Source organism: Juglans microcarpa x Juglans regia, chromosome 6S (assembly GCF_004785595.1).
Source record: "Juglans microcarpa x Juglans regia isolate MS1-56 chromosome 6S, Jm3101_v1.0, whole genome shotgun sequence".
In the NCBI taxonomy this organism is placed as follows: Eukaryota; Viridiplantae; Streptophyta; class Magnoliopsida; order Fagales; family Juglandaceae; genus Juglans; species Juglans microcarpa x Juglans regia.
In genome coordinates this window covers 9206139-9228430 of record NC_054605.1, presented here as the reverse complement: position 1 = coordinate 9228430, position 22292 = coordinate 9206139, and the positions used below count along the sequence as shown (strand labels likewise).

Sequence of the window (22292 nt, the reverse complement as noted above, 5' to 3'; positions counted from 1 at the left end):
CCAAACTTCCAAGCGTGGAATTGTTGAAGAGTCATTATTTGAGTATTTAATATTTATATCATTAGAGAAATTAATACAAATAATAAAATAATAATAAATATTATAAAACTCATTTACAAATATTATTTCCAATAAAAAACCCGAAAAAGAAATTAATTATATTTAAGCTAAAGATAGTTTTGTTTGGTCAAGGCCCAATCAATATTTGAGAAATATATATATATATATATATATATATATATATATATATATATATCTTATATGTAATAAGCGTCAATAAGCAGCTGTCGTCCATCATTTCTCTCGAACTTGCCCCTGCATTTCAGTTCATTTCGCCCCTACATCTCTGCTTTTCGTCGATTGTTTTTCCCAATTTTGTCCATGAATTTCAGTTCATTTCAGTGATGTCTGCCGTCCTATGTTAGTTTTATTTCTTCCTTTTTTGTCCTTCGCTTTCTATCTATTTTCCACATCCGTCCTTGGATTCTGCAGTGATGTATTTTAATTTTTATCTTGCTTTGGCATTTGACTTCTTTGACTTTTATATTTTACAGTTGGGCCCTTGAATTAGTGAGCCTATTTGCCAATTTTGGTGCTGCTGTTCTTATTAAATTACTGTTTAGTTCGGCTCCCCTTTGACAACCGTCTGCACCGAATAAGCTTTTGTGTAAAATCACCTTTTCTTTACAGAAATAACCCTGTAGAGTGGTGTCGGTTTTACAATATATTTTAATCTTATTTTCTTTTTCACTTTTTACAGACTTCTCGTAAGTTCTACTATTTTTCTCTAATTAATTTTTTAATCTATTTTCTTTATTTACTGGATATACTTTCTTTTAATTTTGGATATGCTTTTTTTGCATCCCTGACGAAGCAGTGACCGCTTGGATCGTTTGGCATTTGTTAATCTCGGATTTGTAGAAATTGGATAGTCCTTCACGTCCTCTCCACGTCTACCACCGCTTCGACCGTTTGTAGTATGGTATTATCAAAATAGTAAAAATTGTATAATTTTTACTTTTGTTCTTATCCTTTTGTTCTGCCGGTTTCACCCCTTCTCGATTCATATAAAAGCAAAACTCATTCTTACTTTCTACTCCATTTCCTCTTACGTTCAGCACTTTTAAAATCAAAATCCTCTCACTCACATCGTACAAACTTTCAGTGGCTCAGTGTTGATAGATTAGTTTCTCGCTTTGAAGTTTCAAAAATAACTAGGCATGTAATTCTTTTTCTTCTCCAGTTAATTTTCCCTCTATTTTTAAGTATAATTATATGGGTCTGCTTGTTTTTCTTTCAATTATGCCATATACCATATCTGCTCTTATGGCATGTTTATTGACGTAAATTAAAAAAAAAAATTCCAGACTATAGACCATTTATCACATAGTTGGTACACACAAGTTCACAAACTGAAGACTAAATTGAGAACAAAATTACCATCTGAACAGATATGATATATGGTTTTTACTTTCACAAAATACTGTATGTAATTGTTTGGCTTTTCTTATCAGCTAAATAAAAGGTGCAAGATAAAATTTTGATATAAACAAATGTGCTAAAATGCAAACTACAAACTACATATCAAATGGTTGTTACATATGCAAATTAAAAAATTAGAAACTATAAAATGAAAAATTAAAACTATATATGCACATCGTTAAAAGCTGTAAAATAATATTCTGACTTACACAAATTACACAAATACGCTTGATATTTTACAACTCCACACTTTCAGGCTTAATAATCACATATAGAAAAAAAATAAACACAATCACAAACATGTTATCTGCAAACATTTCTTACCTCCTCTAGAAGAGACAAATTGGAGAAGGAGAACTGCTCCACCAATAAGGAAAAAAAAATCAGATAAGAAGATAAACAAACTAAAAAAAAAAAGAATGTGTTACCCAACAAATTTGCATTAGAAATCAGATTTAGAGTTACAGGTACAAATCTGTTGAGAATTATAAAGATAAAAACAGAAAATTATTGGAGGGAATCTGAGTTTAGACTTCTCGGATCTGGATTTTAATGTCAACATAAGTCCAGATTCTAAAAATAAGAACAAGATTATAGATTCTAAAAAAATATATTTGAAAAAGATCAAACTTTGTAGAATAATATATCTTGGTCAGAGTTTACGAGATGTACAATAAATGTCTACATCTGGTGAGTTCAGGATATAAACAAAAGAGGCCATGTGAAAAATAAAAGCAAATATTTAGTGCAATAAAACTTAAAACTTTTAAAATAAAGTTCTCATCTAAACATGTGTTAAAATCCAAACCACAAACTTCTAAATTAAAAAGTTACAAGCTGCAAACTACATAAAATACGAACCGTAAAATAAGCTTATCATCTAAACATATATGCTAAAATACAAACCATGAAACGTTTATCAGACAGTTGCTATGCGTGCAAGTTAAAAAATTATAGCCTAGAAACTAGAAGAATAAAACTACATATGGTGATCCCTAAAGGTTGTACAAGGAACAAATCCAATAAAGAGTTTCAACTCGACAAATAAAAAAAAAAACAAAAAAATCAAAAGATGTGTTATATGTGTATTTACATATTTGTTAAACTCAGAATGAAACTCATAGTAACAAAAAAGAGGAACAATATGGATCGAAAAGAAATAAACTTTTCAAAACCTACAAATTATAAATGTGTTAAGATCACATCCAAACAAATATTATCCATACCGACTAAGAAAAAGGGTAGAAGAAAAGACATTTCCAAACAAGAAAAAGAAAATAATTATTGCACAAATAGCAAAACATTTCCTCAAGATCTGAGAAATAAACTTTCAGATTTTTTATAAAAAAATGATAATAGTAAAAAAAATAAGATAGAAAACGAAAAAAAAAAAAGAAAGGAAACAAAAATTCAGATCTGAGAAAAAATCTCAGATCTGTGTGAGTTCAGAATAGAAAATGCTAAGAAATAAAGAAACCGATACAAAAAAATATATATGGAAACAAAATAAGGAAATATTAACATTTCCAAAGCAGCAGAACAGATCTACAGATCTGTAGGAATACGAAATAAAAAGTTCCTTCAACGAAACAAATCGCCACTGCAACCAAAAAAAAAAAACAAAATTGCAAAAAAAAAAATGAAATGAAATCAATAAATTCTTATATCTATTGAGAAGAGAAATACCTGCTAGGGAAAAAAACAATCTCAAGAGAAGATCCAAAGAAAAGATCTAGAATCTATATGCATTTGAGGAGAAATAAACCTGCAACCAAAATTAAAAACAAAAAAAAAATAGAAAGAAAAAACAAAATTTGAGAAAAAAAATCTCATATATGAGTTCACAAAAAATTATTTATGCGAAATAAACAAGTGAGCAGAGAAAAAAGTAAAATACAGATCAATAAGAACAAACCAACAGATATCAGCCGAAGGAACGAAAAAAAATAAAAAAAAAACTTAGATCTGAAACATGGAGCTTCAGATTCGTAGCATTTGAAAAAAAAACTTGTAAAATATCGTAAAACACAAATAAAGATAGAGCTGTTGTTTTTTATTTCTCTGTTGAGAGAAGAGGCAGTGAGCGGCAAGAACAAGAAAGGATTTGTGAGAGAAAGATGGGACGCAAATGGAAGAGACGAGGGAAGGAGAAGAAGAAAGCTCAGAAAAAGAAGGAAAAAGAGAGGGCGAGACGGGAAGCTCAATGTCGAGTGGACGAAATGGAGGCGCATGCGGATAATGATGTATTTATAGTGGTGGGTGTAAAATTAGGTTTCTCTCTTGATGGAAACGGCGCCGTTTCTCCATTGGGTGTAATAGTTTGCGTCTTTTATGATGGTCTGCAACGCTGGCGTTTTGAATGACTGTGGGTTTAACAATAATAGTTTTATTAATATAATTACAAACTTTCATTACGTAAAAATATATATTTTATTAATATAGATCTAATATTTTTTTAATGTATTTTTTTTACAGGTTTGTTGCTTTGGTTCTTACTTTACTGTTCCTTGTTGTGGTTGTGGTTGTTGTCAATTTCTTCTATTTCCATTGTACTTTCTGGTATGTTCACTTCTACATCATTTAATCAAATTTTATTCAATTTTTTTTTTAAAATTTATATAAATGTACCTGTAGTCAAAATAAACTGTTCACATTGTATTTTTGTTGTATGAATATTTGTTTTTGTGATCATATTAATATCTTCTAATATATTTGTTCTATTTTAAAATATACTATGTCATTTGATTCATTTAATATAATCTGTATAAAATTATTTGAATATAATTAAATTAGTTAACAGTAGCCAATGTGGATGATTATTTGTATAAAATCATTCCTACATAGAGAACATTACAAATAAGATTCAAGATAAAAAGTGGATGATTGTTTTGGGTGTATCTATGAATGAATTTGAGAAACTGCGCCAAAACAAACTTAACGTATTATCTGTCAATGACATACCTAGGATAGCAGAATAGCCATTTCAAAAATTTTCTTCTAGACTTCCAGTTATTATAATGTATAGCTATAAGAAATTCATATGTAATTATGAGATAACTCTTGCTTTTTATTTGTAATTATGATGATAACGCATTTGTTTCAATAGTTACTTTTTTATCTACAATAGAACATTGTATAATTATAAATATGTTCGTGTAAATTCCTATGTTATAATCATAAATATTCTACAAATTATATATATGATTATTTTTATAATCAATGAGAATCTTAAAATATAAACAAAACTATTACATTTTATAATTATATATATTAACCTTTTTTTTATTATTACATATTTTTAGATTTCATAAATATTATTTTTTTAAATATTTTTTATATTTTTACAATTGGGCACACGTGCAATGCACGTGTTTGCCCTTTACTAGTATATATATATATATATATATATATATATATATATATATATATATATATTATCTTAAATGTTGTTACCACTAGTTACCTGATATATTTTAAATGAATACTATTTAAACAATTAATGTTGATGTAATTTTTAGCGGTGTTTGTAACGCTTTTTCCGATCACCTACAATATCAGAGAGAAGTCATGATCTCATCACATAAATCATTTACAATGCATACCTAATAGTATATTCTAATGATCAATGAGCCTCAACTTTACAATTTAGGATTGAAGGAAAATTTAACGTGGTGACAGTATCCTCTCTTTTCTCTCTAAAAAGAGGTGGAGTGGTGAGTCTTCGTGAGTGGAACGTGAGAGGCGGTTATAACGGCAGAAAAGGAATTTGAAGGTGGTCCCAGCAGTGCGAGGAAGGTTGCTCTGGCTGACAATAGTCGTCAAGTGTCAGAGGAGGACGCAAACCACGACGGAAGGAGTGAAAATCAACCAGGTGACGCCATTTCAGGGGAGACTCTAGTGCCTGTTACATAGGAATGGAAGATTTGGAAGAAAAATGGAAGGAGTTGAGACTACTTGATGAGGAAAGAAAGGAGATCGAGATTGATGATGATGATGTACCAGAGGAGCTGAGAAGGAAGGAACAGAGGTCTATAATGGCGAAACTCTGTTCGGCAAGGCTGATCAACAAGGAAATACTGGAAACCACATTAGGAAAAATTTAGAGAATCAGTAAAGAGGCTGTGTTTACTGAGGTGAGTCCAAATGTTTTCGCTATTGTGTTTGATAATATTACTGACAAACAAAGAGTATGGTCGGGAAGACCATGCTTGTTTGACAACCAGTTGTTGGTCCTAAAAGAGTTTGAAGGGAACACTCCTCTCAAACAAATTGAGTTTCACTCAGAGAGCTTCTGGGTGAGATTTCACAACTTACCACTGTCATGCATGACAGGAAGGAGAGGGAAGCAAATAGGGGATACGGTGGGAAGGGTGGAGAAGGTAGATGTGCAGGAGGATGGAAGTGGATGGGGGAAGTTTTTGAGAGTTCAAATCCACATGGATATAACTCAGCCCTTGGCAAGAGGAAGAACACTCACAGTTAAGGGAAACAATGTCTGGGTTCCCTTTAGCTATGAGAAGATGCCAAGAATATGCTTCTCGTGTGGATGCATATACCATGGTATTTCTGGATGCAAAGGGGAGGGGAACTCGAGAGGAGAAGGCAACCAGTATGGCCAATGGATGAGGGCAGCACAATCTCAAAAAAACAGGCTGCTTAACAATAGTTATAGGAGTAATGAAGAAGGAAGTAGATGGAGAAATGAAAAAGAAAACTTAGAGACAAGAGAGACGGAAACAGTAGAAGAGGGCAGGAAGGAAAGGGAAAGTAATGAGGAAGAGACAAGAGAGAGTGAAAAAAGCCTAGAGAGTGAAAATGGGGTAAGTAAAAAATCAAAGGAGGGAGGAGAGTTAGTGGGTGACAGCTTCTTAGAGGCAAGATGGATTAAACAAGTAGAACTCATTGATAAGGGAGACAAAAACTTGCAAGAAGTTGAAATGCAATTCGAGTCTATAGTGGGGGAGGAAAACCATGAGAAAGAAGTAGAGGAAGAAGGCACCCTAGTGGTAAATAGGGAGGTAGATAAGAGGAGGGTATGGAAAAGGAGGGTTCAAGATAAACACAAACCAGAAGGGGCAGATTCAACAAAGACAACACAAAAGAAAAGGGCTGGAACTATGGTGGAGGGAATGGGTGGAGACAAGTTAGGCAAGAGAAGGAAAGGGTATGGGGTGGTTGCTAAACCTACTGAAGTGGCGGAGGCTGTGATGCAGCCCCGCCAATTATCATGAAACTCTTGAGTTGGAACTGCCATGGGTTGGGGAACCCTTGGACAATTCAAGATCTCTGCTCTATGGCAGAGAAGTCAAAACCCAATATAGTTTTCATCATGAGAACTAAGCTTGATAATAAAAAATGTGATAGAATAAGGAGAAGACTAAGGTGTGATGGATGTTTTGGAGTGGATGCAGTTGGAAAAGGGGGGGGATTGGCTCTATTGTGGAATGATGAAGTGCAATTGGAAATTGTAACCTATTCCCAAAGGCATATCAATGCATGGATTGGAGGGAAATGGGAGATTCGATGGTTGTTAACTTGTTTCTATGGCCCACCTGAAACTGCGAAGAGGAAAGAGGCATGGAGTTTGCTTAAATCCATGAAACCCAGTGGCAATGAAGGCTGGTGCATAGTAGGAGACTTCAATGAGATTATAACTAATGATGAGAAGTGGGGAGGAAAAGCTAGACCTGAAAAATGGAAATGTTTAGAGAATTAATGAGAGATGGAAACCTGTTTGATTTGGGATGGAGGGGCGACAAGTACACTTGGAGCAACTCCCATACAGATGCAACCTTTACGAAAGAAAGGCTAGATAGAGTCGTGGCGAACCCTCAATGGATGAACACTTACACTGAGACTTGGGTGGAAGTGATGGTGGCTAGAACTTATGATCATAAGCCACTATTAGTCCATATTAATGTGCAAAATCCTTCTACAAGGATGCAGGCAAGGCAGAGGAAAAGGGGTTTCAAATATGAGGCTTGTTGGGCCTTAGATGAGGAATGTGAAATGATATTAAAAGAGGCCTGGACAGGTTTCCCAAAGGTTACTGGGTTACTGGATAATAGCAGGAAAGCTCTTCAGAGGTGGAATAAAAACAGGAAGCAAAGGCAAGGGCAGGAAGTTGAGGAAACCAAGATCTTACAAAATTTACAAGCTATGGAAAATGGGAGTAATGTGGAGGAAATCAGAAAGGTCACTAAAGAGCTACACCTAGCACTAGAGAAGGAGGATCTTTGGTGGAAGCAACGTGCAAAGAGGAACTGGTATAAGCATGGAGATAGAAATACTAAGTATTTCCATGCTTGTGCCAAGGAGAGAAGGAAAAGGAATTTTATTAATGAAGTGGAAGATGAAGACAACATGAATTTTATTGGTTTTCAGAAGGTGGAAGAAACATTTAGAAGGTTTTTTGGCAAGTTATTTCAAACCACTAACCCAAGCCAGGATGAGATAGATGTCTGGTGGGAATGAGTGAGAAGGTAACTATAGAAATGAATGCAAGGCTGTCAAGAAGGTTCACATCAGTAGAAGTGGAGGAAGCTGTGAAACAAATGGCCCCGTTAAAAGCCCTTGGTCCAAATGGGTTTGGACCATGTTTCTATCAAAACCATTGGGGTGTAGTTTCAGATGAAGTGTGTAGAGCCGCACTTGATATTCTGAATGGTAACCCTATTGATCCTTGCCTTCCTCCGAGAATATGGTTCTTATTATTGATTCATCCCACTCTCCATTCTGACTGTCAATCAATTCTGCAACTTTGGCATCCTTCTGCGGTAGAGATACTGGGGACTGTACAGCAAAGGAAGTGGGTCTAGGCAACCATTTAGATCCCCATATATTAATCTCCTTCTCATCTCCTACTTTCCAACTAAGTCCTTCTCTCAAGAGGTCCCTAGCTGACCATATGCTCCTCCATACCAGAGAGGGTTGAGTACCCAGCTTAGCCTCCAAAAAATTTTCAAATCTAAAGTACTTTTCTTTGAGTAACACTGCTGCCATGGACATTGGATATTTGAGTATCCTCCATCCTTGTTTAGCAAGGAGTGCAGTATTAAAGCTCTCCAAGTCCCTAAACCCCATTCCCCCTCTACCTTCCTAGATACTCATGTTTTCCCATTTCCTCCAAACCATCCCTCTCCCCTCTTGCTGACTTCCCCACCAGAACTTAGAGAACATAACGTTGATTTCCTTGCACAATTTAATTGGGAGTTTAAAAACCCCCATGGTGAAAGTTGGGATAGATTGTAGAACAGCCTTGATAAGAACTTCTTTTCCAGCTTGAGTCAAGAAGGTGTTTTTCCAACTAGAGACTTTTTGCCATATCTTCTCCTTTAAGTTTCTGAAGGTGTTGAACTTTGATCTCCTTACCATAGCAGGAAGTCTAAGATATTTTTCATATGTGCCACATACAAAGGAATTTCCAGCTTTCTTGATAGCTTGCTTGTCTGTCAACTGAGTATTACTGCTGGAAAAAAACAGAAGTTTTTCCTTTGTTAAGGAACTGTCCCGAGGCCTTTCCATAAACTAGTAGGATTTCTTGGATTTTCCTCCATTCTCCAATGTTAGCTCTTCCAAATAAGATACAATCATCTGCAAACAGCAGATGATTGATACTAGTTCCTCCTCTAGCCACTTGTACCCCTCTTATGAGTTTACTCTTCTCATAATGATCAAGCAAACTGCTCAGTCCCTCAGCACAGACAATGAATAAATAAGGTGACAAAGGGTCACATTGTCTCAAGCCTCTCGATGGCAAAAATTTATGGCCTGGTACCCCATTGATCAAAACTGAGTATGAAATAGATTTAACACATTTCATCATCAAATCTATCCACTGTTTACAGAATCCAAGCTTAGTCAAAATAGCCTCCAAAAAATACTCCACACGATCAAAGGCCTTAGACATGTCTAACTTCATGGCCATACTTCCTACTTTCCCTTTCGTTCTACTCTTCATGGAATGCAATAACTCGTAGGCTACTATGACATTATCATTAATAAGTCTACCAGGCAGGAAGGCACTTTGAGAGGGGGAAATAACTTCAGATAAAACAAGTTTGAATATGTTGGAGATGGCTTTTGAAACTATTTTATACATTACATTACACAGACTAATAGGTCTGTATTCAGTAACTTTTTTGGGGTTCACGGTTTTAGGGATCAAGGCTAAGAACAAGATATTTTGGGGGCTAGCCAAGAAGGGTCTCTTCACGGTCAGAAGTGCATATTTCTTGCACTTGGAATTAAAAGAAAGAAGCAAAGGGGAGAGTTCATCAAAGAAGAAAGTAGGTGACATATGGAAGAACATTTGGGACCTTGAGGTACCAGGTGTGACAAAGCTTTTCTTATGGAAAGTTGCAAACAATTTGCTGCCAACAAAAGTATACATGTACAAAAGGAAGATTACAATTGACAAGAGATGCCCTATATGCAATGTAGAAGAAGAGACTCTTATACATGTTCTGTGGGAGTGTCCTGCAACAAATGATTTATGGGGTAATGATGCAAGCTTTGTCAAGAAATGGACAAGATCAGAGGTGGATTTCCTTAAACTTTGGGAGCAACTCAGATGCAAACTCAACAAGAACCAGCTAGAAGAGGTGGCAGTGATGCTAAGGAAGCTCTGGCTCAGGAGGAATGAATGGATCTTTGCAAAGAGATGGGATTGCCCCAGGAATTCATTCATTGCCATGAGAGCAGCCTTGCAAGAATTTCAGGAGGCACAAGCTCTAGCTCATCAAAGCTAGCAGAATAAGGCACAACAGCTATTGGGGACTTGGGAGAAACCAGAAAGGGGATTTGTTAAGGTTAATTGGGACGCCTCTTTGGATGTAAAAAGAAAAAGAATGCGGATTTGTATCATTATAAGAGATGAAGAAGGAGAGGCTTTGGTGGCTGAGTGTGATATCAAAAATAATGTGGTAAATGCAACTGTTGCAGAAAGCTTGGCCTTGAGGAAAGCAGCTGAATTGTGCTCAGATCTCAATATTCAAAAAGCTATCTTTGAGGGCGATGCAAAGGAAGTAGTTGAGGCTGTACTGAGTGAGGAAGAAGATATTCTTGACCTTAGTTCCATCATTGATGATGTTAAGTTTCACTTCAGAAATAGGACTCATTGGTTTATTCAATTTGCTAGTAGGAAAAAGAACACAGTAGCTCATACTTTAGCAAAGAAAACATTAGAGTTAGGAAGAGAACTAGTTTGGATAGAAGAGGTCCCGGAATTCATTGTGGGATGCCTTCTTGATGATACAAGTTGTAACACGTAATTTCAATGAAAAGTTTCTGAGGTTATTTTAAAAAAAAAAAGATCAATGAGCCTCACATAATAAAGTCTTTCTCGAAGATACAATACTGAAGTTGATAGTGCCCGGTCGGCGAATTAGGTATCTCTATGAGATTTATCTCATCATCGTAAGAGAAATACTTGGAATTTCGAAAATGGGTCCCGAATATTTCTCTCCAAACTTTTTTTAATTTTTTTTAATTTTTATTTTTTTACTTAATGATTAATGAAGTATTTTTTAATACTATTGTGAATTTTTTTATTTTTTATTTTAAATATTTATGATGATTAAAAAAATACATGAAAGAAAAGAAAAAAAATAAAATGTACTATTCGAAACAATGTTTTGAATACCATACCGAATGTCGTACCGGTCAAGGTACTGGAACGAAATATTTCAGTACCGGTACCATTTCGTGTACCGTTTCGAGATAGTCGATATATGAATAAATTATATATATAAATTATATTCCAAAATAATAGTCTATCTATGAATAAATTATATATAAATACATATTTATATAAATTATAAATAGTCTAGTCTGAATTATTTGTCAAAAAATTAACTTGTAATTTGAAAAAATAAAATAAAAAATTAAAAGTCGGTACAGGCCGATACAGCCGGTATTGAGGCCTGTACAAAATATATATGATACCTATACCGACTTAGTGGGATGCGGTAAATACCGACTATACCGACCAGTACAGTACGAGATTAAAAAATAATGATTCAAAACATCCTTCGAGACAATTTTTCGGTAGTTGCTGTGCCACTCATCAGCGTAAACCTCAGACGAGATAAGTCTCGTTCCAAACGATGCATTTTACTTAGCTTCAACCATCCCATACCTCTGAACTTCTGGTGATCATTCCTTTAATCGCTTGGTGACCACATTGATAAATAAGATAAGAAAATAAAAAATTATTATTAAATCAAGAATAAAATTTATATCCAAGCACTTTTGACAGATTTTATCTTCTTCGAAACACTTTGCTTACTCTAAAGAAAATAATTTGTACATGATGAAGGCATTGCAAACTTCAATCATATCCTTTGAAAACAAGTAAAACAATTTAAAATTTTTGAAAAATGATGTTTACACTTTTAAAATATACAAATCTCGCGCATTCTTTTAAAAAATAATGAATAAATTTTGATTGGATTCAAAACTCATTTCAACTTATTTTATCTTATCATTACAACTTTCTCAAATTTTTACATAAAATATAATAAATAATTCAATCTTTTTAAATTCTAAAATAATAATAATATTAAGAATACTATTTTATTCAATTCATCTAAAATCATCTCAACTTATCTCTAAATTAAAACAAAGTCGATTTACATTTAAAAAAAAATAAGTTATTTTAATAGTAAAATCTAATAATTAGATTAGACGCACAAAAGTTATAGTTATGGTTTGAGGTCCTCATAAACACCGACTAATAAGTCGAGTCCATTGAATAGTTTTGAATTTTGATCGGAGAGGCGGAGCTTTCGAGTAACATTTCACAATATTAATGCCCTTTTGATTCCCACTCGCTAGAGTAAGTACCAAAGTAGGTACTTGCCTGGTTACTTTGCCGTCTGGCAATTTAGCTAAGCTACATAGGAAATTTTCTCTTTTGGCATATTGTATTATTTGCAATCTACATTAGATGGAGGTTAATAAATTCTTGCACTGCCCTTTTAGAGCACTGATATCTGTCTTTTCAGGAGCTGCTTTTCATCAAAATTTGAAAGGTTTGTTTTTTAAATCAATGTATTAGATTTGTTATACACATAAATCTATTCATATTTTATAACTATTATTTTATTTATTTAAATTATTATTTTTTAATTTTAAACTACAGTATATTTAAATTAAATATCAAATGTAGAGTTATGACTAGGAAGGTTTTAGATTTATAGAAAACATTTACTTTTCATTAAATTTGATTAAACCAATGTCAATGCTCATATTAAGCTTGAGTTGACTTTGGTATATATGATGAAATAAAATAATTTATTTTTTAAAAATATTTTCCCCAAATTTTAAGATTTAGCTCATATATATATATAAGTATTGCTACAACCACAAAGAGATTATATAAAAGTAATTCTACAAATTGATGTGATTTTATAAACTGACGTGGCTTCATGTAGTCTGTTAGATCTACTTTACAATAAAAATAACTTTACAATCTGACGAACCACATCATATCACATCAGTTTGTAGAATTACTTTTGTATAATCTATTTGTGATTATAGTCTCTCTCTCTATCTCTCTCTCTATATATATATGATAGATTCTAGGATATTTATTAAGTAAATAAAGATGCCCACAAAATTCTTAAAATTTGTTTTTGTTGTAGTATTCATTTTTGTATATACATTTTTTTTTCCATTCTAAATTTTAAAATTTGGACACAAACTCTTAGGTTTGGTTTGGATAGTGAGAATACCTGAGGAGTGTTGAGAATATTTGTGAATAATAGTAAAAAAGTAATGAAAAAGTAATAATAAAATATTAAAAAGTAGGTGAAAAGTATTGAATAGTAGAAAAGTAGGTAAAAAGTAATAATAAAGTAAAGAATAATAGTGAGAGTACCTTAAGTACTCTCACTTGCCAAACACACTCTTAAAAATCTTATCCGAGATAAAAGATAAAGCTTTTTTTTTTTTTTTTTATCAATTTTGATTTTTCTAGCGATGAATCTTGATTTTTATGATATTAAAGTTTATACATAAAAGACTAACCTCTAAATTCATTACATTACATTAGTTTAGAATCATCTTGTCTACAAAGGAGTATGATCAATTGACAAAAAAAGTAAAATCAGTAGACACGATTCCAAGTGTTGCCAAAGATTGTAATGGACATTATCAAGAAATAAAGAGACATCTCTTTTATCGCAGAGTTAAAAAAAAAAAAAATTAATACTGGATACAGTTTTATATTGTGTTTAACTCTACCACTTGTTTGAATATATATAAAGTTTATCTTTTTTTACATAGAGCACATATAAGCAAAAATGTAGGTTATAAAAATAATTCATATTCACATCTCTTTATTTTCACTTTTTCATGTGGTAAATAATTTGGCATCGTGTTAAATAGACATATTTTTATTCTTATCTTAAGTTGGTTATAAATTAGGATCCATGTAAGTAAATAGTTATGCTCTATATATACTCTTATTTTATTATCATTATACCATATTTATAAGGGGATTTTTCTCATTTCACAAGCCCGCTGGGCTTTGACCCGATACTCGACCCCAGGGTTTAAACCTACCCATGAATCAAGTCGCCTACAAGGAAAAGTAAACAATGATGACAGATGGGACGAACAAGCGTGACGTCGCTTGGCCACACTCTCCTCATGGAGACTTGTACAGGGCAGAACAAGAAAGACGGAGAACTTTTGATCTTCTGACATGGGGATATTGACAGACTACTGAAGGTAAACAAATCAAGAAACCACGCCACATTAAATAACTTTGACAAAATGAACAGTACAAAGGACATAGACTCCATAAGGGCAGACAAGATCTGTCCCCCCAGACTTTCGGTATAAATAGCAACCTCTAGATACGAGAAACTCTCTATGATCCCTAAACTCTTTCATTATTTACAAACTTCCAAAACATGATACTAATTTTGGCATCGGAGACTCCCCAGTCCCAAGAACCCCTTTCCAGTTGCATTCTTCTCTATTTTCGTAAGTCCAATTCTAAAGACCTAATTTGTTAGAACCTGGCTCAAAAGCATACGAAACATGACGTTAACAATATTGATGTTGTATCTTCCGTCAACCTTTATTTTTTTAAATAATAAGTTTGAAAATTGATAAATAATATTATATCAATTCAATAATATGTGAGTTGAACAAAAAAAATATAAAGTAATTAAAGATACATATTCATGTTTACAACTTTTTTACAATTTTATGACACTAGTTTTTGTAAAGTAAGGACACTCTCACAACCCTATTTTAGTTTTTGTAAAGTAAGGACACTCTCACAACCCTATTTTACAAAAATACTCTAAATTTAAAATAAGATCGTAAAAAAGTTGTTATTTTTCGAAAATATAGCCATGTTTATTTCAACCAATCTTCAAAATCTTAGGAAAAGAAAGTTAAGGAAATTGCTATTCGTATTTACAATTTTTACTTACATAATAATATGTGCTGATATGTCAGTTATTGATATGTTAAAAATTATGAAATTTTAAACTTGAATTTTAAAAGAAAACTGATAAAATAGGTCTTATACATAAAAATTTACTACTTCAACATTTTCATCCAATAATCTACTTAAATCCAAGTTAAAACTTAAAATATATAAAAACCAACATAACTTTTACAGACAACTAAAGTAGAAATATCTTAAAAAACCCAATTCTTCACATTCATTTTCACAAATTTTAAAATAAAATGTATTCAAAGAGACATATTCAAATTTTCTTATTTATATTGAAAATCTAAATAAAAAAAATTACATATCAAAATTTTTCAAGAAAGAGTCTTAAAACTTCATTAACACAGTATATATAATAGTTTCCAATTTCCATTGGAAAATGACAGTCAATTAAGTGCCAGTAGTCACTTTAGCCAGCTCGGTCAAACGATAGAGAAAAAATAAATAACATTGATAGTTTTAAAGTGTGTAAGATGTAGTTCTTTTAAAAAAATAAATAAATTTGTGATCTATATAAAAAATTATATTTTTAATAACAGATTTTATTTTATTTTTTTTTAAAGAAGTGCGCAAAATTTACATAATTTTATAATCGTACCGGATATAACTCTAGAAAAAATATAGATAATGATATAACTTTAGTTATTTTATAACTATTTTATCATTTATTTTATAATTAATTAATATAATTGTGCCACTTATTAAAAATAACATCAATTTTAGAGTAACTTTATAGACAATATTGTTTTTATTTTATAAATGTACTTTTTATTATTCTTGAATTATCACTTGATTTAAATAAAAAAAAAACAAAAGTAAGAAATTGATAAACTAAGCTACCTTATCATAGTAGTAGAAGTTACGTGCTGGTTTGGACATATGAAGTATATTTGAATTTTGTGAAAAGTAATAAAATGGTTAGAGTTAAGATGTTTAATTAAATTTTAGAAAATAATAATAAAAAAAGTTGAATAAAAAAATTATATAATTTAAAAATTATTTGAATATAATTTTTATTTTAAAATGTTGTATTGATTTTTTTGTTTTGTTTTGAAGTTTTTAAAAATTGAAACAATTAAATAAAAAAAGTAGAAAATTTTAAAATTAAAATATATTTTAGTTTTGAGAAATAATTAAAAAAATTGTATAGAAGTCTCAAATGTACAAATCTCGTATAAACCCTTTATAAAAAGTATAATATACCATAAAAAATATGAAAAACTAAATTTTCCTCAATAAAACTCATATTTTTAATATCTTTAAACATTTTTAAAAAATAAAAAAATATTAATACACTAATAATTATTTCTTTAATCAGTAAATAAAAAAAATTTTAAAAAAATTAAACACGTAAACGATCAAAATAAAAGAAATAAATAAGATTACATTCTAACATTATTCTTATTCTTATATTTTATGCCTAACATTAGTATTAGCATATTCTCGTTTAATCTTGTTCATTTACCAAATGTACTACGCATTCATTGCCAAAAATATATAAATAAGAAGTACCACCTTGATGCGAGTGTATTCTCCGTCTACGTCTCTTTTCTTGATTTCTTCAGCATCCTCTTGCTTTTCCCATTTGAAAAGTCTCAGGACTCCATCCCAATTCTCTCGAAGCCCTTGGAACTTCTTCTCTATTTCCCTCAAGTCTGCGCGCTTCTGCCCATTGCTACTAACCTACCTCTCTTTACTTTCCTTGTAGTTTTTCATATATGTGTGTATATATATATATATATATATGTATATCGTTCTGTGATTTTTTTCTCGTATTAAAAAATCCGGACTTCAACCCAGTGGAGTATTGGGGATCCCCTCTGGGTTCCGGGGCTTAGTTGTGTTAAAAAATGGGGATGAAGAGGGGAAAACTGGAAAAGTTCGACATGGTCGTGTCTCTGAGCAGGCAAAGATTGGTGCAGATTGTGATCGGAGTGGGGCTTTTGTATATTCTTATGGTCTTCCTAGAAATCCCCTTTGTGTTCAGGACTGGGTTTGGTGCTGTGTCTCAGGAGGCTCTCTCTCGGCTCTCTCGGCTCGAGTCCGAGGAGGACTTGGAAGAACGAGATGCCCCGACTCGCCCCAATAAACTTATCTCCCTTAACTCTCCTCAGCCTAGTCAGTCTCAACCTCTCGAGTACAGAATGTTATCCGGCTTGGCGTTCGACCCCAAAACTTTCATTTCGGGTCGTGGGGACGGGGCTTCGGCACTTTACAAGTCGGCGGGGGCGGCCTGGGAAGTGGGGAAATCGTTCTGGGCAGATATGCAATCGGGAAAAACAAAAGTTACCGTCAAAAAGACAGAGAACCGGTCGGTGGAGCGGTGCCCGCATTCAGTTTCGTTATCCGAGTCGGAGTTCTTGACCTGGAAGCAAGTCGCAGTGCTACCGTGCGGCCTCACATTGGGGTCGTACGTGACTTTGGTTGGGAAGCCAAGGCCGGCGCATGTCGAACACGAACCGAAGATAGCGATGGTGAAGAACGACAGAGACTCGGTGATGGTGTCGCAATTCATGGTGGAATTGCAGGGCTTGAAGACTGCTGAGGGCGAGGACCCATCTAGAATTTTGCATTTCAACCCGAGGTTGAAAGGGGACTGGAGCGGGAAGCCCGTGATTGAGCTCAATACTTGCTATAGGATGCAGTGGGGGTCAGCGTTAAGGTGCGAGGGGTGGAAGTCCAGGGCTGATGAAGAAACCGGTGAGTGATTGGTAAAGATTTTGTTGTTGATTGCACGTAGTATTTGAAATTGAACTGCTTTTGTTTGAGTTTTATTTCCTGCATCTTCTTGATTTATTGGGTCAATTGAATTAAGTCATTTTGACGCAAAAGACTGTAATAGTGTGGTGGTTGCTTGTTAAGGATCCCTACCACTGGTGAAGAATTTATGGATGGTAAAGAAACCACAGGTGATTGGTTGAGATATTCGTCGGAAGATTGTTTTATGTTTTGAAACTAAATTGTTTCTTGTTGCGGCTTTGAAACCCGATTTTGAAAATTGAACGGACCTAAGCATTTGTAGAAAGATTTTTTTTTTTTGTCTCAGCATAATGTGTTGTGTCTTGCTGTTTTGTCATAATGTTTTTTGTAAATTGTTCAGTTTTCTAGCGTTTAATGGTTGGAGATCAGTATTCATGAGAATTTTTTAAAAGAGAGATGCTAAATGACCCCATCATTTTGCCGCCTCATTTTGACCGCTCCTTATTTTATCTTTTCTATTTATTATTATTTTTAATGGTTAAGGAGGTAACTACTAGTGAATTTGTATATTTATTTTTATTTTTTTTAAATGTTTAAAGATGTTTAAAAAATGTTTGAAAAAAAAGTGCAATTGCACTAGTAGTAACTTTGAAGGGGCAAAATGATGGGGCTGAGTGGCATTGCCCTTTTTAAAAACTACCCCGTACATTACAATTCCTCATGATTCTGTTGTTTTCTTTTCCCAAAAAAAGAAGAATTGATCAGTTGTTCTTAGTAAATTTTCAGGAAATGAATTTAGCTCACTTCATTTATAATCTGGACTCTCCCCAATTAAACTTTGTGAACCTCTCAATAGACATGCAATCAAACCTTGCCCACGCTAGGGAGTGGCCACCAGGTGGACCGATGGGGAAGGGCAACTGGGTTTGTATCCTGCATCCCCAGGTGGCCTTCAGAATATTGCCCATGAGAATGCAGCAGAAGTATTTTCACACGTTGATAATTAAATTAAAGCAGAAACATGCGTCTCTGTAACATGATGCTTATATTGGTTATAGGGAAGATGGGGAAAAATAATAGGTTACTTGGTATTGGAAAACTGTTCTGGGTTGGCATGGTGGTCGCAAGATTCGACCATATATTTCTATCATGTTAGCAACTCTAAAGCATTATTGGGGGAAAAATATTCCATACTGAGGATTTTGTGGGGGTTCTGTTCTTTGATAATGTTTTTATTACTATTTTTTTAATCATATTGGCCATTTGCTCTCTGCAAATTTGCATTATCCCCTTTGTATTCTAAATCTTTTCCTAAAACAACCAAATAATGGCACTTTATACTCGGGAAAATATTCTCTTGCCTCATCCGTTTTCATACTGGTAGCAACAAATTCCTTTGACTGGCTGCAGTTGATGGTCAGGTGAAGTGTGAGAAGTGGATTCGAGATGATCACCACGGAACAGAGGAGTCTAAGGCAACATGGTGGTTGAATCGGCTAATAGGCCGAACAAAAACAGTTACTGTTGACTGGCCATACCCATTTGCAGAGGGCAAGCTATTTGTTCTAACTCTTAGTGCTGGATTGGAGGGTTATCATGTTAATATTGATGGGAGGCATGTCACCTCTTTCCCTTATCGTACAGTGAGTATTTTCCTGCAACTTGCTTTTCTCCGGATGAATGCGAATTTATTCTAAGATTGTCTGTTCACTGAAACAGGGATTTAGTATGGAGGATGCCACTGGGCTATCAGTGATTGGGGATGTTGATATCCACTCTGTATACGCTGCCTCTTTACCTAGTTCACATCCGAGTTTTTCTCCACAGCGACATCTTGAGTTTTCAAACAGATGGAAGGCTCCACCACTTCTAGATGAGGATGCAGAGCTTTTCATTGGTATTCTTTCTGCTGGCAACCATTTTGCTGAGCGGATGGCTGTAAGGAAGTCTTGGATGCAGCATAAGCTTATCAAGTCTTCAATTGTGGCAGCTCGCTTCTTTGTAGCATTGGTAATTCTTGACAATTCTCTTATAAAAAAAAAAAAAAAAAATTCTTGACAATTTTGGCACTTGTAGTTTTGATGGTTTTGGTTTGATGTACGAGATTCAAGTTTGAGATTATTAAATACCTTTTGAATTGATATTCTGACAGCACACAAGAAAGGAAGTGAATATCGAACTGAAGAAAGAAGCAGAGTTCTTTGGAGATATTGTTATTGTCCCGTACATGGATAATTATGATCTTGTTGTGTTGAAAACTGTTGCCATCTGTGAATATGGGGTGAGTTATGGGAAAAATAAAAAATAGAGATTGAAGAATTTAATATTAACTTGTAGGTTATTCTCCAAAGATCATTACACTTAGTGTCGTTTTCTGTTCACAGGTTCGCGCAGTTTCTGCTAAGTATATCATGAAGTGTGATGATGACACATTTGTGAGAGTCGATGCAGTTTTTAATGAAGCAAAGAAAGTGCCTGAGGGTAGGAGCTTGTACATTGGAAACATAAATTACTACCATAAGCCCTTGCGCTATGGCAAATGGGCAGTAGCATACGAGGTAGGAAGAAACCATTGGTTCTGTAGTGTGCATAATTTAACTTGTATGTTCACTTAATGCATTCTTATTTGGATGCTATTTTTTAATTTCATTTAAGTTCTCTGCATTTCAATGCAATACAGCAACACTCTCTATCTCTGGCACAGTCAGGTTCTTCTACGGGTTATAGCATCCAATTGTTCCGTGACTTGCCCTGTTTTTCTTGTAGAACTGGTTGGAGACGGAAAGTTCATGACTTCAATTTTTGGGTTTTCCATTTTTTTCCTGGGTTTTGTTTGTGAGGAGGAGATTTCAATCATGTTTCACACAAGTATTGTTCTAGTTGTAGTTTGGAGTTGTGAGAATTACTTGTGTTACGATTGTACACTACATTATATGTTATTACTTTGTTGAGATTTTTTTAACGCACTTTCAATATTGACTCTCTTACCCAATCTCTGTCATTTGGTGTTGGTTTCAGGAGTGGCCAGAAGAAGATTATCCGCCCTATGCAAATGGACCAGGCTATATTTTGTCATCTGACATTGCACACTTTATTGTATCTGAATTTGAGACACATAAATTAAGGGTACTCGACTCTCTCTCTCCATGACACGTGACTGAAATCACGCCGATTATGAAGAGTGTGTGTGTGTGTGTTTTTTTTTTTTTGCTTGCTGATTCTTGATATAGTTACAACTTGGTGTAGATTTTTAAAATGGAAGATGTGAGCATGGGAATGTGGGTGGAGCAATTCAACAGCTCAAAACCGGTTGTGTATGTGCATAGTTTGAAGTTCTGCCAGTTTGGTTGCATGGAAGATTATTATACGGCCCATTACCAGTCTCCAAGGCAGATAATGTGCATGTGGACCAAATTGCAATTGCATGGAAGGCCTCAGTGCTGCAACATGAGATGATGAATGACTGTGGTGTGTGACCTATCATCTTCAGAATCCAGTATAGAAAAAGGAAAGAAACAAGTACAAGTTTTGCAGTTGGCATAATGTTATTGTATATCCTGTGGAGGTACCGTATAAATACCCTTCAAATTCTTTCATTTTTTCTTGTTCTTTGTTCCGGTTTTCTTTTTCGTCTTCCTCCTTGCTTGGAGGGCCTGGTGTTTGAAGGTGATGAGATTAGATGTGGAGGGAACAAATTCAAAAGGATCCAAGTTCTGTAATTTACAATAGAACCACAGCTAATGGAAATGATTATCATTTAGATTCAGTACGTACTTCTATTCTTGTGTACTTAATATTGTTTGGATTTATTTTAGGTTTGCTTTTTATTTTTTCCTACTCCATTTTCTTTCTCGAGGTCTGCCGTCTGATAAAACCCATACATTTATAGTCCTGCCTATCTTCCTTTCTATCTGCTATTATTGGAAAATTTTATGTATCACTCTTTCATCCTACTATAATTAGGTGTCATTGTTCATCAACTTTTGATTTTTCTTAAAAATAAAAAATGATCAACAGTGATAAAAGTGCGTGAGAATAAAGTGAGATGAGAGTATGATGTGTAACGATACCAGTTATAATTTAGAGCTAATTGGAGTAGAATTTTGAATTCTATTTATTTTCACCAGTGTCATACTTCTTTTCTTCCAAGTCAGAATGCGGCATAATCACATCTTGTTTTATTTTTTATTTGTGGAATAAATCAAGGGGTACAGTTCTGAATTAAGGCCTCTTCATACTTACTGGTTGTAAGGGACTTCCTAGAACCTCACTGCAATCACTCAGAATCACATAGAGGAAATCAACAAATCACATAGAGAGAACTCACTCTCTCTCGTAGAAGAATGATCAAGATTCCTTAGTGAATCTTTTAGAGAATCTTCGAGAGATTCTCAACCTCCAAAAATGATCTCACTAAAATCTTCAATGCCCAAGTACATGATCACTCATGCTTTTATAGAAGCAGTTGTGGAGAAGAAAAACAGTGTAATGTTTTAATACTCAAAACGCGAGTTACAAAGAGCTAAATGCAAAGCATGAAATACAACAAATGACAAAATGCACCGTTTCACTTATTCCTTACAATAGACCAAAACGCGTCGTTCACTTAAAGACTTCATTTCGTTATTTCTGTTAT

At 33.8% G+C, this 22292-nt stretch overlaps 3 protein-coding genes and 1 long non-coding RNA gene across 5 annotated transcripts; 3 read left to right on the top strand and 1 right to left on the bottom strand.

Annotated features, from left to right (window-relative positions):
- Positions 1 to 672: 672 nt before the first annotated feature.
- LOC121237953 lies at positions 673 to 8865 on the bottom strand. Its single transcript, XR_005935019.1, has 4 exons — positions 8854 to 8865; positions 5793 to 5798; positions 5376 to 5383; positions 673 to 1228 (listed from the first exon to the last, which is right to left on the bottom strand). It is a non-coding gene; the product is annotated as an uncharacterized LOC121237953 (long non-coding RNA).
- Positions 8866 to 9557: 692 nt separating this feature from the next.
- On the top strand, positions 9558 to 10232 carry LOC121236596. Its single transcript, XM_041133039.1, has one exon. It carries the CDS (start codon positions 9558 to 9560, stop codon positions 10230 to 10232), a length of 675 nt encoding a protein of 224 aa, XP_040988973.1.
- A 99-nt stretch (positions 10233 to 10331) lies between these two features.
- On the top strand, positions 10332 to 10754 carry LOC121236595. The gene has a single exon (XM_041133038.1). The coding sequence runs from the start codon at positions 10332 to 10334 to the stop codon at positions 10752 to 10754; it is 423 nt and encodes a 140-aa protein (XP_040988972.1).
- Positions 10755 to 16483: 5729 nt separating this feature from the next.
- Positions 16484 to 21422, top strand: LOC121237255 (hydroxyproline O-galactosyltransferase GALT6-like). Of its 2 annotated transcripts, XM_041133919.1 has the most exons (7): positions 16485 to 17656; positions 19067 to 19299; positions 19376 to 19666; positions 19809 to 19937; positions 20041 to 20214; positions 20675 to 20782; positions 20903 to 21422. In XM_041133919.1, exons 1-7 carry the CDS (start codon positions 16807 to 16809, stop codon positions 21110 to 21112), a joined length of 1995 nt encoding a protein of 664 aa, XP_040989853.1. In that variant the 5' UTR covers positions 16485 to 16806; the 3' UTR covers positions 21113 to 21422. The 2 variants fall into 2 exon arrangements, with proteins under 2 accessions (XP_040989854.1, XP_040989853.1); XM_041133920.1 differs by lacking the exons at positions 19809 to 19937; positions 20041 to 20214 and having other exon boundaries at positions 16484 to 17656.
- The last annotated feature ends 870 nt before the right edge of the window (positions 21423 to 22292 follow it).